The sequence below is a fragment of the Mustela nivalis genome, assembly GCF_964662115.1.
Source record: "Mustela nivalis genome assembly, chromosome: 7".
NCBI lineage: Eukaryota > Metazoa > Chordata > Mammalia > Carnivora > Mustelidae > Mustela > Mustela nivalis.
Genome location: NC_139026.1, coordinates 78,122,027 through 78,137,321, shown reverse-complemented (window position 1 = coordinate 78,137,321; position 15,295 = coordinate 78,122,027). Strand labels below are relative to the sequence as shown.

The following is a 15,295-nucleotide window of genomic DNA, read 5'->3' as shown; positions in this document are numbered from 1 at the left end:
CAAGTAAGCAAAAGTAATGTGAATATAGGACCCGGGTTCATCCTGAGCCATTCGTACCAGATTAATTTAATTAATTTAGTAAAATATTGTAACAAAACAAGTCACATTTGGTTAATATACATGTGTATGTGTTTCTGGTATGAAACATATAGGTGTGTATTTTTAAGTTAAATAGGATGTCTGCTTTCTCTCTGTTTCTTTTTTAGATGTTTGATGTAACTGAAGGGGCTCTGGGAACTGTGAGTCCCACCCACAATTTTGAGCCCCCTCATTATGATGGCATTGAAGCACTGACCATACAAGGGGATAACCTATTTAGTGGGTCCAGAGATAATGGAATCAAGAAATGGGACCTAGCTCAAAAAGACCTTCTACAGGTAATGCAAAACCTTTCACAGGATGGAGTGGGTACTTCAAAGCCACCAGTAGTCTATGTAAGAACCTGAAGAACCCCTTAAAGAGTGTTTCGTCTTCAGTCACCAGAGTTACTAATTATGAGAAAGGCAACATTCAATATTTAAAATACCTTCTAGATAAAAATAGATGAAAACAAAATGAACAAGTTAATAGAACACACTTGGCAATAGATGCATTTGTTGTATTCAGAATCTTTTATATACATTCCTGGCTGTGACTTTTATACTATTCATTTAAATATATTTATACTCAAGTATCATCATATAGTTTGAGCTTATAATTACTGTTCACTCATTATGAAGTATATGTTAACTCTAGTCTTCTCCAAAAAGCCTCAAACCTCCATGTTTTCTATCAAAGGTTGAAAGCAGGGATTTTATGAGGCATTCTTTATAGTTTACATACCAGGTTATACTTTTCAAACTTGTTGATTTAAATTCATTTTGGATAAAGGCAAGATAGTTAACTCCCAAGGAGAGAATGTGATGTGAAAAATTCTGTATGCTTTCTGCATCTTTTAGATCTGTAAGATTTTTAACATTATAGGTCTCTAATATTGATAACTCTGATAATAACTGAGGCAAATTGGAAGCAAACTGCAGGTTTATTTCTTTAAATTGCTAGGAATGATTGCATAGAAAATAATCTTTATAGTTTCCAGGCCATTCAGTGTTCCAGTTATTGTTTTGTCGACAAAAATGTTCTGTAACTTACTTTGGTGTGAAAATGTCATTTTGGAAGGCTTCTCTTAAGCTGCTGATTTCTTATTTTCTCTCAGCAAGTTCCAAATGCACATAAGGATTGGGTCTGTGCCCTAGGAGTGGTACCAGGGCACCCGGTTCTGCTCAGTGGCTGCAGAGGGGGCATTCTGAAGCTTTGGAACGTGGATACTTTTGTGCCAGTTGGAGAAATGAAGGGTCATGATAGTCCTATCAATGCCATATGTGTTAATTCCACTCACATTTTTACTGCAGCCGAGTAAGTTTTTCCATGTGATTTTTCTCTGTATTGGTTGTTTGTGTTCAGATTTAATAAATATTATAAGTTCTAAATGTCTGGAAACATAGAATATATAAAACCCTTCTTTTATTACAGTCATTCTATTTATGATCTCTTATTTATATTTTCTGTTGTACACTTTGAGCACTGAGTTTAATCCCCAGAATACATGAGACTAGTGTTACTTCTGTATTAGCGCTCTGCTTATCCTAGAAACTCTGCAGCCAGATCTTCCCCTGGTGATTCTAATTAAAAAAAAAAAAAAAAAAAAAATATATATATATATATATATATATATATATATATATATATGTAATTTTTAAAGGGTTTCTTTCCAGAAAGACTGAACTTGCCATTCTTTACACTTAGAATAAATCATATTAAAAAAATCTCTTTGTTCCTTTTCTACCTCTCTGTAAAGTACAGTTGACATCTGGACCATGCATGCTTAGGGGCACTGACCCTTGAATAGTCAAAAACCAGATATAAATTTGACTCCGCCCAAATTAAACTGCTAATAGCTTACTGTTGACTGGAAGCCTTACTGGTAATACACTTAGTCAATTAGCACATATTTTGTATGTTATATGTTTTATATCCTATTTTCTTATAATAAGGGAATCTAGAGGAAAGAAAATGTTATTAAGAAAATCATAAGGAAGAGAAAATACACTTACAGTGCTGTGCTGTTTATTGAAAAAATCCATGGGAAAGTGGACCCTCGTAGTTCAAACCCATGTTGTTCAAGGGTCAGCTGTATAAGTACTTAACAATAATAATATCTGCTGCTTCTTTTAGGGAGGCTGGATTGATGGATTCATTTGCTTATTTTTTCATTCACGATGCGTCTCCAATATGTCAGGCACCGTTCCAGACTCTTGGGAAGAGCTGTGAACAAAATAGATCAGGCCCCTCCACCCCCGTTTCATTCTAAGGAAAAGGAAAAAAAATAAGTAAAATAGATTACATAGTGATAGGTGCTGTAGAATATGTGCTGCCGAAGCGAGCACATGATAGGTGCTGTAGAGAAAAAGAAAGCAGAGACCAGGGAAGAGACTATCATGGGGAGGAGGTCACACAGTAAGGTGGTTGATGGGGGCCTCACTGAAGAAGTGATGTTTAAGACGCTTGAAGGAAGTGAAGACATGTTGTGACCATAAAATGACACAATGTTTATATAAGTACGTTGGCAAGGAAAGGATATACACCCTAATGTGAGGTGTTAGTCTCATTCAAATAAAATATGTCTCATGAGAATCTATCTTGAAAATCTCCTTTTGTGGGGCGCCTGGGTGGCTCAGTGGGTTAAGCCGCTGCCTTCGGCTCAGGTCATGATCCCAGGGTCCTGGGATCGAGCCCCGCATCGGGCTCTCTGCTCAGCAGGGAGCCTGCTTCCTCCTCTCTCTCTGCCTGCCTCTCTGCCTGCTTGTCATCTCTGTCAAATAAATAAATAAAATCTTTAAAAAAAAAAAAAAAAAAAAAGAAAATCTCCTTTTGTCATTTTTACATTTAATTTAATCAGAGCACATTCTTGATTCATCTATCCTAAATGCATGATTACCCTGACTTTATTTTGAAACCTCTGCTATATTTCTGTGATATCTCTTATTATTCATGCTATTTTCATTGAATCCCTCTTTTCGCTGAGATTTACTTTCTTGTATCTCGTACTTTCTCTTTTCACTTAGATTTTTACTATTGCATACCTCAAAGCTGATTTATTTTTGTGTTTTTCTAAAGTGCTTACCTTTGGTGCTTCATTGATGTAATTTCCAAGATAATATTACTTTCTTAAGACTCACCACTTTTGTTTATTCTCTTGGAAACTTGCTGTGTCCTTGGTAATTTACTGGCAATAACTTAATACCCCTCAAAGCTGTGGAACACTCAATATAAGACTCAAAGTATTGAATGTCACTGAGATCTGGTGGGTGAATTATGATATTACTGTAATACCTCTCTACCACAGTGTAGTCTTATTTTTGAAGAACTGAACTTTTTCTCATTTTACCCATGGTGCACCAGATGCAAATGTATTTACTATGTAACTTAAAAATCAGGAAAATGGCCAATAAAATCAGAAGGCTATTTTCTTTTCTTTTCTTTTTTTAAAAGGTTTTATTCATTTATTTGATAGAGATCACAAGTAGGCAGAGAGACAGGCAGGGGTGGGGGGGGAGCAGGCTCCCCTCTGAGCAGAGAGCCCGATGTGGGGCTCAATCCCAGGACCCTGAGATCCTGACCTGAGCTGAAGGCAGAGGCTTAACCTACTGAGACACCCAGGTGCCCCAAGAAGGCTATTTTCAAACTAGTTCCACTTACTTATTTGTCATTTAGCACACTTGCATGGTGCTTATTTGCTTACTTGCAAATAAGCTTATTTGCTTATTCGCCAGGCGTTGTTCTAAGTGCTTTCCAGGCACTGTCTTCTCTTGTTAGAGTGTATAATCTACAATGGAGGAAGGTTTTGTTATTTGTTTGTTTGTTTGTTTTTAAATTGTCTTGAGCACCTGAATAGTGCCTGGAACACAGCAAGTTCTTGGTAGACATTTGTTGATTGGATGGTTGAATAAAGGAGTGGGTGGACGAGAGGTGGATGAATGAACATATCCCCTTGCTGTTATCAGTGTACATAACAGCATAACAGCGGGTTGGGGAGAAGATTACTACTTTTCCCCAGTTTTACTGAGATATAATTGACATATAGTATTGTGGAAGTTACAGATACACAGCATAATGATTTGACTTACATATATTGTGAAATGATTACCACAATCAAGTTTAGTTAACATCTGTCATCTCATATAGATACAAAAAAAAAAGAAAAAAAGCTTTCTTGTTTGCTTGTGATAGGAGCTCTTAGGGACAACAGAGATTACTGGTTAGAGACTAAAAAGCCTAGATTCTAGACTCACCTCTGCCCTTTAGTATGTTACACTGGACACATAACTAAACTCTATCCTTGAAATGGACTGCATAATCTCTGAAGTGCCTTTTAGCTATGAAATTCTATGGAAACTCCTGGCTTTGAGTTTATTAGATAATGGGAGAAAAGTAACACTCCCTTAAAGCTATGAGAGACACAGTAAGAAATATGATGGTTTGATAACCACTCCCCAGTACCCACATGCTGGGTGAACAAAAACAAGTTTTCTCAGAAACACTTTAAATCTTCGTGTTCCATTCTAGTGGAGTATCAGTTCACTTCTCAGCAGCCCAGTGCTTTTCTTGGGGGCTTAGGCTGATTTCACCCCAGCATAACTCTTCCTGACTGTTGCCAGACTCACTAACTCCCTGGAACCCCTGCCCCGATCTTACCCTTCCCAGAAGCCTCACTATAACCTCACTATAACCTTACTGTGGGCTTTTGTGCCTGAAGATCTCTGATCGACAGTGTCTCTTGTGCTGTTCTTTGAAATAATGAGTGCAGATTCAGTGTAGTGATTAAGAGGTGGAGCCAAAGAACCGGACTGCCTAGGTTGAAATCTTGGTTCTATCACATATTTTGTGATATTGAGCAAGTCATTAACCTCTTTGGATCTCACTTTGCTCATCCATACAAAGGGAAAATAGCATTATCTATCTCTATGGTAGTTAAGGAGAATTGAATGTATTTCTATTTAAAGGGCACTTAGTAACAGTGCCTACCATATAGTAAGCCCTTGACAATATGAACTATTTTTAATATCATTATTAAGGGTATCTGTTTGATATATGTATATTATCTGTTTGATTAGAAGTATATTTTTGCTTACATCTATTGAAGTCCTCTTCAGAAAATGTTTTCACAGTAAATAATGCTAAGAGCTATTTCTTTGTCTTTCTGCCTCTTTTCACATGTTCGTTTTTAATTTGTTTTGTAGTGATCGAACTGTGAGAATTTGGAAGGCCCGCAGTTTGCAAGATGGCCAGATTTCTGACCTAGGAGATCTGGGGGAAGATATTGCCAGTAATTAAACATGAATGAAGATAGTCATAAACAGAATACTGTGATAATAGTCTGTACGTTCGTTATGAAATGGTGCCCTGTATTTATTAAGCAAAATCTTATGAATGGGATTAACTGGAAAATATATCTGGATCCAACTGCTGAATATAAATGGTATTCTAATAAAATTGTGTACTAGCCTATGTGCTTAATTTTAATATCTGCCAATACGTATATATCCTTCAATTGGTATACTGCTTGATTCACTCTTTTATTGTGGCTGGATTTTCGTGCCTAGCTATAAAAAACACCTTAAAATTATTTGAATTAAAAGATACCTGCTTTTGTGAGAGTCAGAAAACACCTGGAATACAATGCAAGCCATTGGTAACTCATCGTATAGTCTGTTCAGATGATTTATATATTTAAACATATTGGGAATGTTAGTCAAATTGTGGTCCATTTGTCTGGTATTTATATCAGTCTATAGAAGCTTTCTAAATTCCAAAGTTCTTTTAATAGAATGGGAAAAAAATAAGATAGGAGAATATTATTGATGATTTTTCCTAAGGTGGAATTGACCTTCATCTATTAACAAAGTGTGTTAAACAGTTTATGTTAAATGTTGATGTTTACTTGTATTGACCAAAGTTTTACAGCTGTGCTATATTCTGTGCTCAGGACTAAAATGCTGTCAAACTGTTTTATTAGTGCTGTGCATACATTCTGTCATGGGAAACATTTTTGATGTCCTAACAGAAATATATTTTGATCTATTTTCCTATGGAGTTGTTTCTATTATCACCTCTTAATTTCATTTTTATTTAATAGTAGTATTTCCTTCCCTTTTACCTAATTTTTTTATATGCTGCTAAATATATTTTAAATATACTATGTTTGCAAACCTTGGTAGTTATGATAAGAACTATATCATTTGCCGTGGGAAAAGCTATGTAAATAAGTAGATTGTAAAAAGAGAATGTCTTACATTGTAACTGTATGAATTTTTAACTGCTGTAGATTGGATTTTGCAAAAGGATGTATGATTTATCTGTCTGCTCAGAATATTAATTTGTAAATTCTGCAAGTTTAATTTTTATGTAGCTTGTATAACATTTGAATATATTGTCTTGTGATTTTTTTCCCCTGAGTACATTTGCTTGTAAATGAAAGCTTAGCAACTGCTTCAATAAATGTGTTGCTCTCAATTTTTTCATTCTCTTGTTGTTTTTCTAATTGTATGAAAATGACTAATGTTTGTTAAGCTTTATCTGTGTGTGATATAAGGAAAGTTTTTTTTTTTTGTTATCCAGCACTTCATATACATTCCCTTTTTTGCTCCCTAGACATGAAATACTCTTGAGTAGTTTGAATCATAACCTAATCTTGATGAACCAAAGAAACTCACTTAGGGAATTAAATGAAACCTGTAATTTATGCATTTGCACATAGGTGGTAAAACAAAAATTATCCCTACAAATGTTAGGACAATAGAGACCTTGGTTACAGAAGAATAGAGGGGTGGTGATTGACAGATGTTGGGAGGTGGTGAGTTTAGAGTGTAGAGGGGGTGTGGCCATGCTTCTGGGTCCTAGTAATGAGGTTTTTGAATATAGATGAGGTTCAGTGGGATGGGTCCAGAGCCGATGACCAAGAAAGAATTCTTGACTCATCTTTGGTGCAGAATAGTGGTTTATCAAAGCATGGGGACAGACCCAGGGGCAGAAAGAGCTGTTGCCCCAGGGTTGTGAGGGGTGGCAGGTTTTGTAGGATGGAGTTGGGGGAGGTAAGGAAAAAAGGGAGGTTTCAAAAGAACTTTCATATGCTAAAGAGGACTTATAAGATACTGGATGCCTTGAGGCCTTGTCATTGTCAAGGCCTTGTCATTTTCTCTAGCAAGGTTTTAACATTAAGATAGTTGGGAGATTCCTAAACAATGTCACAATATGTCCCACCCAGGAGTGGGGGTAGAGGAAGGTTGCAGGATGTTAGCTGTTGTTATGTCCACAGCCAGCCTTCTGTTTCCTCATCACGAGGAATGTTCTAGTTCTCCACCTGGTCCTAAGTTCATAATTCCTCTTACTTTATGTGTGCTTTATTTCACAATGAAATATGTATTTCTTTAATTTTAAAGAAGGGATTTTCCTATAAAGAGGAATTTAGCTGTTTTTAATTTTGCCTCCTTTCCTGGAGGAAAATACTATGACAAGACCCGAGAGACTTTTTTTTTTTTTTAAAGGTTTTGTTTATTTGACAGAGATCACAAGTAGACAGAGAGGCAGGCAGAGAGAGAGAGAGAGAGAGAGAGAGAGAGAAGCAGGCTCCTTGCTGAGCAGAGAGCCCGACTCGGGGCTTGATCCCAGGACCCTGAGATCATGACCTGAGCCGAAGCAGCAGCTTAACCCACTGAGCCAGCCAGGCGCCCCAGAGAGACATTTTTATGGCAATTTTGAATTTCAGTACTCCTGGAGTGTTTCTTTTCACAGGACTATTGCTCAGCCACTCATTTGATAATTAATTTATTTGATAAATGTTCTTGAGCATGCCCAAGGCCAGGTAGCAGGTACAAAAAAGGTAACAACCCTGAGTTTACACTTGCCCTCTGAGTGGAGAGAGAGAATAAATCCAGCACTTAGATTATGGATTGGTCAGTGCTCTGGGAAGATTTGGTTAGTGCTCTGGAAAGATCTGGGAGTCTTCACCCTCATTGGAAGCATCTGACCCAGACTGTGAATCCAATCAGAGGTCTGTTAACACTGTCCTGAGCTCTGCTTGCACAGAACACAAAGCCCAGTGTCTCTAACTTTTTAAAAGGCTGAAGGCTCAGCTAGAGCTGATCTGATGTAAATAATTCAAATGGGTATGTAAAAGAGGCAGTCCTCTTTAAAGACTTACATTTTAAAATATACAGTGGAAAAAAGACAGTCTCTTCAATAAATGGTGCTGGGAAAACTGGACAGCTATATGTAGAAGAATGGAACTCGACCATTCTCTTACATCGTACACAAAGATAAGTTCAAAATAGATAAAAGACATCAACGTGAGACAGGAATCCATCAGAATCCTAGAGGAGAACATAGGCAGTAATCTCTTTGATATCAGCCACAGCAACTTCTTTCAAGTTATGTCTCCAAAGGCAAAGGAAACAAAAGCGCAAATAAACTTTTGAGACTTCATCAAAATCAAAAGCTTCTGCACAGCAAAGGACACAGTCAATAAAACAAAGAGGCAACCCATGGAATGGGAGAAGATATTTGCAAATAACAGTACAGACAAAAGGTTGATATCCACGATCTATAAAGAACTCCTCAAACTCAACACACACAAAACAGATAATCATATCAAAAAATGGGCAGAAGATATGAACAGACACTTCTTCAATGAAGACATACAAATGGCTATCAGACACATGAAAAAATGTTCATCATCACTAGCCATCAGGGAGATTCAAATTAAAACCACATTGAGATATCACCTTACACAGTTAGAATGGCCAAAACTAGCAAGACAGGAAACAACATGTGTTGGAGGGGATGTGGAGAAAGGGGAACCCTCTTCCACTGTTGGTGGGAATGCAAGTTGGTGCAGCCTCTTTGGAGAACAGTGTGGAGATTCCTCAAGAAATTAAAAATAGAACTTCCCTATGACCCTGCAATTGCACTCCTGGGTATTTACCCCAAAGATACAGATGTCGTGAAAAGAAGGGCCATCTGTACCCCAATGTTTATAGCAGCAATGGCCATGGTCGCCAGACTGTGGAAAGAACCAAGATGCCCTTCAATGGATGAATGGATAAGGAAGATGTGGTCCATATACACTGTGGAGTATTATGCCTCCATCAGAAAGGATGAATACCCAACTTTTGTAGCATTATGGACGGGACTGGAAGAGATAATGCTGAGTGAAATAAGCCAAGCAGAGAGAGTCAAGTATCATATGGTTTCACTTATCTGTGGAGCGTAACAAATAACATGGAGGACATGGGGAGATGGAGAGGAGAAGTTAGTTGAGGGAAATTGGAAGAGAAGGTGAACCATGAGACAGTATGGACTCTGAAAAACAACCTGAGGGTTTTGAAGGGACAGGGGGTGGGAGGTTGGGGGAACCAGATGGTGGGTATTAGAGAGGGCACAGGTTGCATGGAGCACTGGATGTGGTGCAAAAATAATGAAAACTGTTATACTGAAAATAAATAAAAAGTAAATGAAATAAATAAAAATAAGTGCATAAAACTAATAATAATAATAATAATAATAATAAAAGATGCTGGGGGAAGTCACTGAGAGGACGTGACCTCCAGTTGACCAGGAGCTGGGTCCAGGCAATCCGGGCAATCCGGACACCCTGAGGGTGCTCACCAGCTCCCCAGCCCTAGGAATGAATGTATGTTCTGCCCATGATCTCATAGCGAGAGCTATTTTTCTGTTTCCAGGACGTACCATTGAGGGAGTAATGTGTTGTTGAGACTATCTATATGGTATTGGAGACAGAACCCAGTAAGGCCTCTGTGTAAACTTTAAAGGTTCTGGCAGGCAGGTTTGGAGATCTACTTGCCTCATGGCCCCAGGACAGAAGCCTCATAATAAATCCTCTTGGTTATTAAACAAACCTGCCACCAACCAACGTGGAGGGGCCTTCCTCTTCTGTCTCTCCTTGCTCTCCTTGTATGGAGGCTAGTTTGCCAACCAGTAAAAAAAAAATACTGTTCATCTCTAAAGATCCCATCCAGAAAGGTTTACAGTGACTCCTTCTTCTTCTTTTTTTTTCCTTTTTTTTTTTTTTTTTTCCTTAAGTGGGCTCCACACCCAGTGGAGCCCAATGTTGGGCTTGAACTCACAACCGGAAGTCAACACCTGAGCTGGGATCAAGAGTCTGACGCTTAACTGGCTGAGCCTCAGGCACCCCAATCAGAACTCTTAAAACAGTTAAAATAGTGCTTCTAAAATTTAAAAATGTATTACTCCTCACTGTGTATTAAATATATGCTGTGTCCTCTGAGAATGATGTCTTCTGCTTTTGGAAGATAACATTTCTTCTTTCACATCCAAACTTTTGCATTTTACCTAAAGAGTAATGACAATGCTTTGCATATTAATTATGTCCACATTTGTTTATTTCCAAGCTGATATGGAATCTTCTATAAAAACTTAAAGTCATCAACATGTAACCCATTGTTCTGTGCTCTTTTAATTTTGTTTTGTAAAATTGTTTGTAATTTTGTTTTTGTAATTTTTCCTAAGCAGTGCTGTGCCTTACTTCAAAATCAGTTCAACTTCTCTTTTTAGCCTCAGAACAGGTTGTATTATTGCCAAGTTAGAATTTGATTTACCAGTTACTGCACGGATACTGATTACTGGGAGTTGGTATTTGCAAATCACAGATATAAAATGTACAGACTGCTCTCTATGAGCATCATGGTACAAAAATGAGTCATCCCTCCTATTTTCTAACCATAATGAGATGCTAAACCAATTGTAAAATTGTTAGGTCCCCCCCAAAATGGGTCCGTGATTAAAGGAGTGAGACTGATATAAAGCAAAGGTCAAGCAAAGCTTTATTCTGCGCCAAGCATCAAGAATCAGACCGAACGTTCGGGGCCACACCTCTTCCAGGAGAGGGCGACCTCTCTCTGTTTCAGACTAGCTTTTATAGAACAAAGGCCATGTGGTTGGGCCTGGCCACACACAGGTGGCCAATGAAATTGTAACACACAGAGAAAGCTGCATAGGCATGTTAGGTCACAAATAAGTGACCTATTGAATTACAATTTACCCTATAGTAGACATTTGAACCAGCCTAACACTTTGGTCAGAATTGGCGCCCAAAAGGTGCCCAAAATGCGGGGCCCATACTCCTTGGTAGCTAGGAGACAGTATGTGCCCCCACTGATTGAATACCTCCACCTGGCCTGACCCACCCTTGTATTTGGTCTTTGTTAGCTGGACTTGTTTTTTTTAAATTTTTTTTAAAGATTTTATTTATTTATTTGACAGAGATCAGAAGTAGGCAGAGAGGCAGGCAGAAAGAGTGAGAGGGAAGCAGGCTCCCCACCAAGCAGAGAGCCCGATGTGGGACTCGATCCCAGGACCCTGAGATCCTGACCTGAGCCGAAGGCAGCGGCTTAAACCACTGAGCCACCCAGGTGCCCCACCTGGGACTTATTCTTAAATAAGTTCCCCCAAGGGGTGGGGGAATTTAAGGGTCAATCCAAGTTTTACAACAAAATGGCAGTTCAACCAGGGTGGGGCCACTTTGGCTGAATAGGCCCTTACAAAATGTCACAACTGCATTTAATCTCCCCTTTTTTGAATGAGGTGAGTGATTGTAATAACCAGCCTTTACTGAGCATCTACTTTCCCCTTTAGGCGTCTCTGAAATGGGGGGCATCTCAGAAGCCTGTGAGCATCTGTTTCAGTGATATTTAATTGAGGAAAGCAGTGCGCATCCTAGAATTTGTGAAGTACACTATCGTGGGGGATTTTTGCCAGACAGACGAAACCAGTGACAAATGTGCACTGTATCATTTGTGGCTGATAATAGGACTCCAAACCCCTTTTAGTATTTTTTGTGTATGTTGGATTTGGGAAAAGCAATATCCACATTTCTCAGACTTTCTTTTAGCTTGGGCTCCACATTTAGCGTGGCTCCCACCAAGCATGTGAACCCAGGCACGAGTGGAGTGAGGAGGAATTGGTGTTTCTGCAGCCGATCCTAGAAACACTTATTTTCCAGTGGCAGCTGTGAGGGGGCCCCAGCCTCAGGCGTGAACTATGGGTGTGGAGGGGCAAGGCATGGGGCACTATCTTTGCTGCCTCCGGCTGAGGTGGTTTCTGGCGTCTGCAGTCGGGGCAAGGAGATCCCCCATTCGGTTCCGAAGGTTCCGGACTGTGGCAGAGGCCAAACTGGGTGGGCTGGTTCTGGGGTGGGGGCTGGGGATCTAGCACTACTCACAATTTTGTAAGCAGCCGCTTCTGGCTCTGAAATCCTTTTCTGCTTAAAGGAGTTCCAGTGGTTTCTGTCTTTGCTACTGAATTCTAAAAGATAGACTCTTTTACTTCGTGATTGGTGTTTTATTTTATCCATTTATTTATTTTTTTTTTCTGGACATGAATTCTCAAAAATGACCATACCCTTTTCTCCTTAAGCTATGTCATTGTTTTTACTTTGAAAACAATACTTTTTGGTTGCCGAGAGGCTTTATGTTTTAACGGAATCTCCTCAGGAGCTATTGTCTGAGCTGCCTCAGGTGTGCAAGGCCTGGAAGATTTAGTGCCTCCTGGCGCCACGGGCATTCACCGAGGTTGCTCTTTCTTGGGGGGAATCCCAGTTTTCCTGTCTCTGAAAAACCCCGTTAGACAGACGGGCTTTTCAGGCTTTCAGAGTCGCCTGGTGTTTTACTTGAGAACAGAAGCAGAGTATCTGAGAGGCTGTTTTGTGCGTCTTCACCTGTTGTAAACATGAAACACCATCACTAAAAAATACCCAAGGAATAAACACAGAATGATGGGAAGCCCCAGGTCCGCAAGACCTGGATTCACCTGCGCAAATCTGGAAACTGACTGCTGTTTATTACCTCAGATTAGACAAGGAGACGGTTTTTGTATTTAGTAGTCTGCTGCCAGGCAACTAGGGTTGTCTTCCCCAGCCTCAGGAAAGACAGGAAGCAGCTGAGGACTGTGTAATTTTTAGCTACTTTGGCCGTTAACTGGAAGATCCTGATACACACCTACCTTCTTATATGACCAGGGCTTTATCCCATCCTGTTCCTGTCTCCTTTTCCTAGGCTTTTGTCTCCTACTTTTCCCCTCGCCTTTGCTTATCTGTGTTTGTGTGTGCGTGTGTGAGTGAGAGTGAGAGAAAGAGAGAGAGGAGAAAGCTGTGTTGATTGTTATCAGGAATCCCCACCGTGGAAAATTGCTCCACGGCAATTATTCTGACACGCGCTGTGGGCAAGATGGGAAGATCTTAACCTTTTGAAATAGCTCAGCACCAACCAAGGAGATCTGGGCAGTATATGTGGCACAGATTTCTAATTTCTCCTAGTCCCAGTCACTCCCCTCTTACTCTTAGTAATAAAAACCTGAGGATTTTGGCTGAGCATGCAGCTGCCCGGCCACAGATTACATTTCCCACCTGATCTTGCAGTTCTCCATGACAATATGATATGGGTCTGTCTTGTGATCTAAAGGAAAGTGATGTACTTGAGATTTTTAAAAAATAGAAGTGCTCGGCCTTCACTTTGGCTTTCCCCTTTCCACCGACTAGGATGTGGACGTGATGATGAGCCCACCTGGACTGTGCAGATGAAGTCAACACCCTGGGTGAGTGATGGTAGAACAACATGATAGAAGGAGCCTGTGTCCTTGATGGCCTTGTTGCACAGAGCTTCACTCCTGGCTTGGACCACGATTAGCCTTTATGCCAGGGGTTGGCAAATCTTTTTTGTTAAAGAAATAATATTTCAGGGCACCTGGGTGGCTCAGTCGGTTGAGCAGCTGCCTTCAGCTCGGGTCATGATCCTGGAGTCCTGGGATCGAGTCCCACATCGGGCTCCCAGCCGGGGGGAGTCTGCTTCTCCCTCTGACCTTCTCCCCTCTCATGCTCTCACTCTCTGTCTAAAATAAATAAATAAAATATTAAAAAAAAAAAAAGAAAGAAATAATATTTCAGGCTTTTCAGGCCACATATTGTCCCTGTCAGACATTCTTTCTTTTTTTAAACAACCATTTAAATTTCTAAGAACCTTTCCTAACTTGAGGACCAATGCAAAACAGGTTGGGCATTGAATTTGGCCCAAAGAGTGTAATTTGCTAAACCCTACTTGAGACTGTTACATAGGAGAAAGATAGCTTTCTTTTTTCTGAGCCACTGAACTTTAAGATCTTTTGTTAAAGCAGTCTCTCTGGATGGCATATATAGCCATGTACTTGATGATTTTACAAAATATGCTCTAGAAAAGATTTTCTGCAGAGAGGGGTTGCTGTCAGGGCTGTCATGCATAGTTATGTGTGCTGTGTACTGCACAACCCCAAAAGATAACATTCACTTTTAGACATAAATTTACATATATGTTACAACACATTTAGGGTAGAGGGCAGTAAATCATTTGTTCTTAAGAATATAAGAATATGATGATCATATTCAGCATATGGAAGCAAAATATATATTTAGGAAGACAGTTTTTCTAATTTGAGCAAGGGTTTCTGTGACCTAGTAGCAGCCTGCCCTGGTGGTTAACTATTCGATCTCCATTGCTCAAGGTTAATACATTTCTTATTAATGTAAGGTCCCCCAATAATGGGTCCGTGGTTAAAGGAGCGAGACTGATACAAAGAGAAGGTCAAGCAAAGCTTTATTTAGAGCCAAGCATCAGGAATCAAACTGACCGGCCAGGGCCTTCTCTTGCAAAGAGGCGACTTCTCTCTGTCTTACAGACTAGCTTTTAAGGGCAAAGGCCATGTGGTTGGGCCTGGCCACGCACAGGTGGCCGATGAGATTGTAACCCACAGAGAAAGATGCACAGTCATGTTAGGTCACACATAAGTGACCAATTGAATTATAATTTACCCTATAGTAGACATTTGAACTAGCCTATCACCTTGGTCAGAATTGGTGCCCAAAGGGTGGGACCCACACTCCTTGGTAGCTAGGGAGACAGTATGTGCCCCCACTGATTGGATACCTCCACCTGGCCTGACGCACCCTTGTATTTGGGCTTTGTTACCTGGGACTGGTTTCCTGGGCTTGCTTTTTAGTAAGTCTCCAGGGCGGGGGATTGGGGGTGGGCAGGATCAGTTTAAGTTTTACTGCATAAACAACAAAATGACTGTTTAATCCAAGATGGAATCTCGCTCTAAGTAGGCCCTTACATTAAGTAAATTTAATTTAAAAATAATTTTGGGGGCTCCTGTGTGGCTCAATCAGGTAAGTGTCTGACTTTTGATTTTGGCT

The 15,295-nt window shown here is 39.8% G+C and overlaps 1 protein-coding gene across 9 annotated transcripts in view; it reads left to right on the top strand.

The window, feature by feature from the left end:
- Positions 1-6,552, top strand: part of KIF21A (kinesin family member 21A) — a 153,321-nt gene extending 146,769 nt beyond the window's left edge. For all 9 annotated transcript variants that reach the window (XM_082740712.1, XM_082740713.1, XM_082740718.1 and 6 more), the window contains 3 exons: positions 207-377; positions 1,196-1,395; positions 5,280-6,552. In XM_082740712.1, the coding sequence (XP_082596838.1) occupies positions 207-377; positions 1,196-1,395; positions 5,280-5,373 (465 nt within the window). In that variant the 3' untranslated portion in view covers positions 5,374-6,552. The remainder of the gene's footprint in view (positions 1-206; positions 378-1,195; positions 1,396-5,279) is intronic.
- The last annotated feature ends 8,743 nt before the right edge of the window (positions 6,553-15,295 follow it).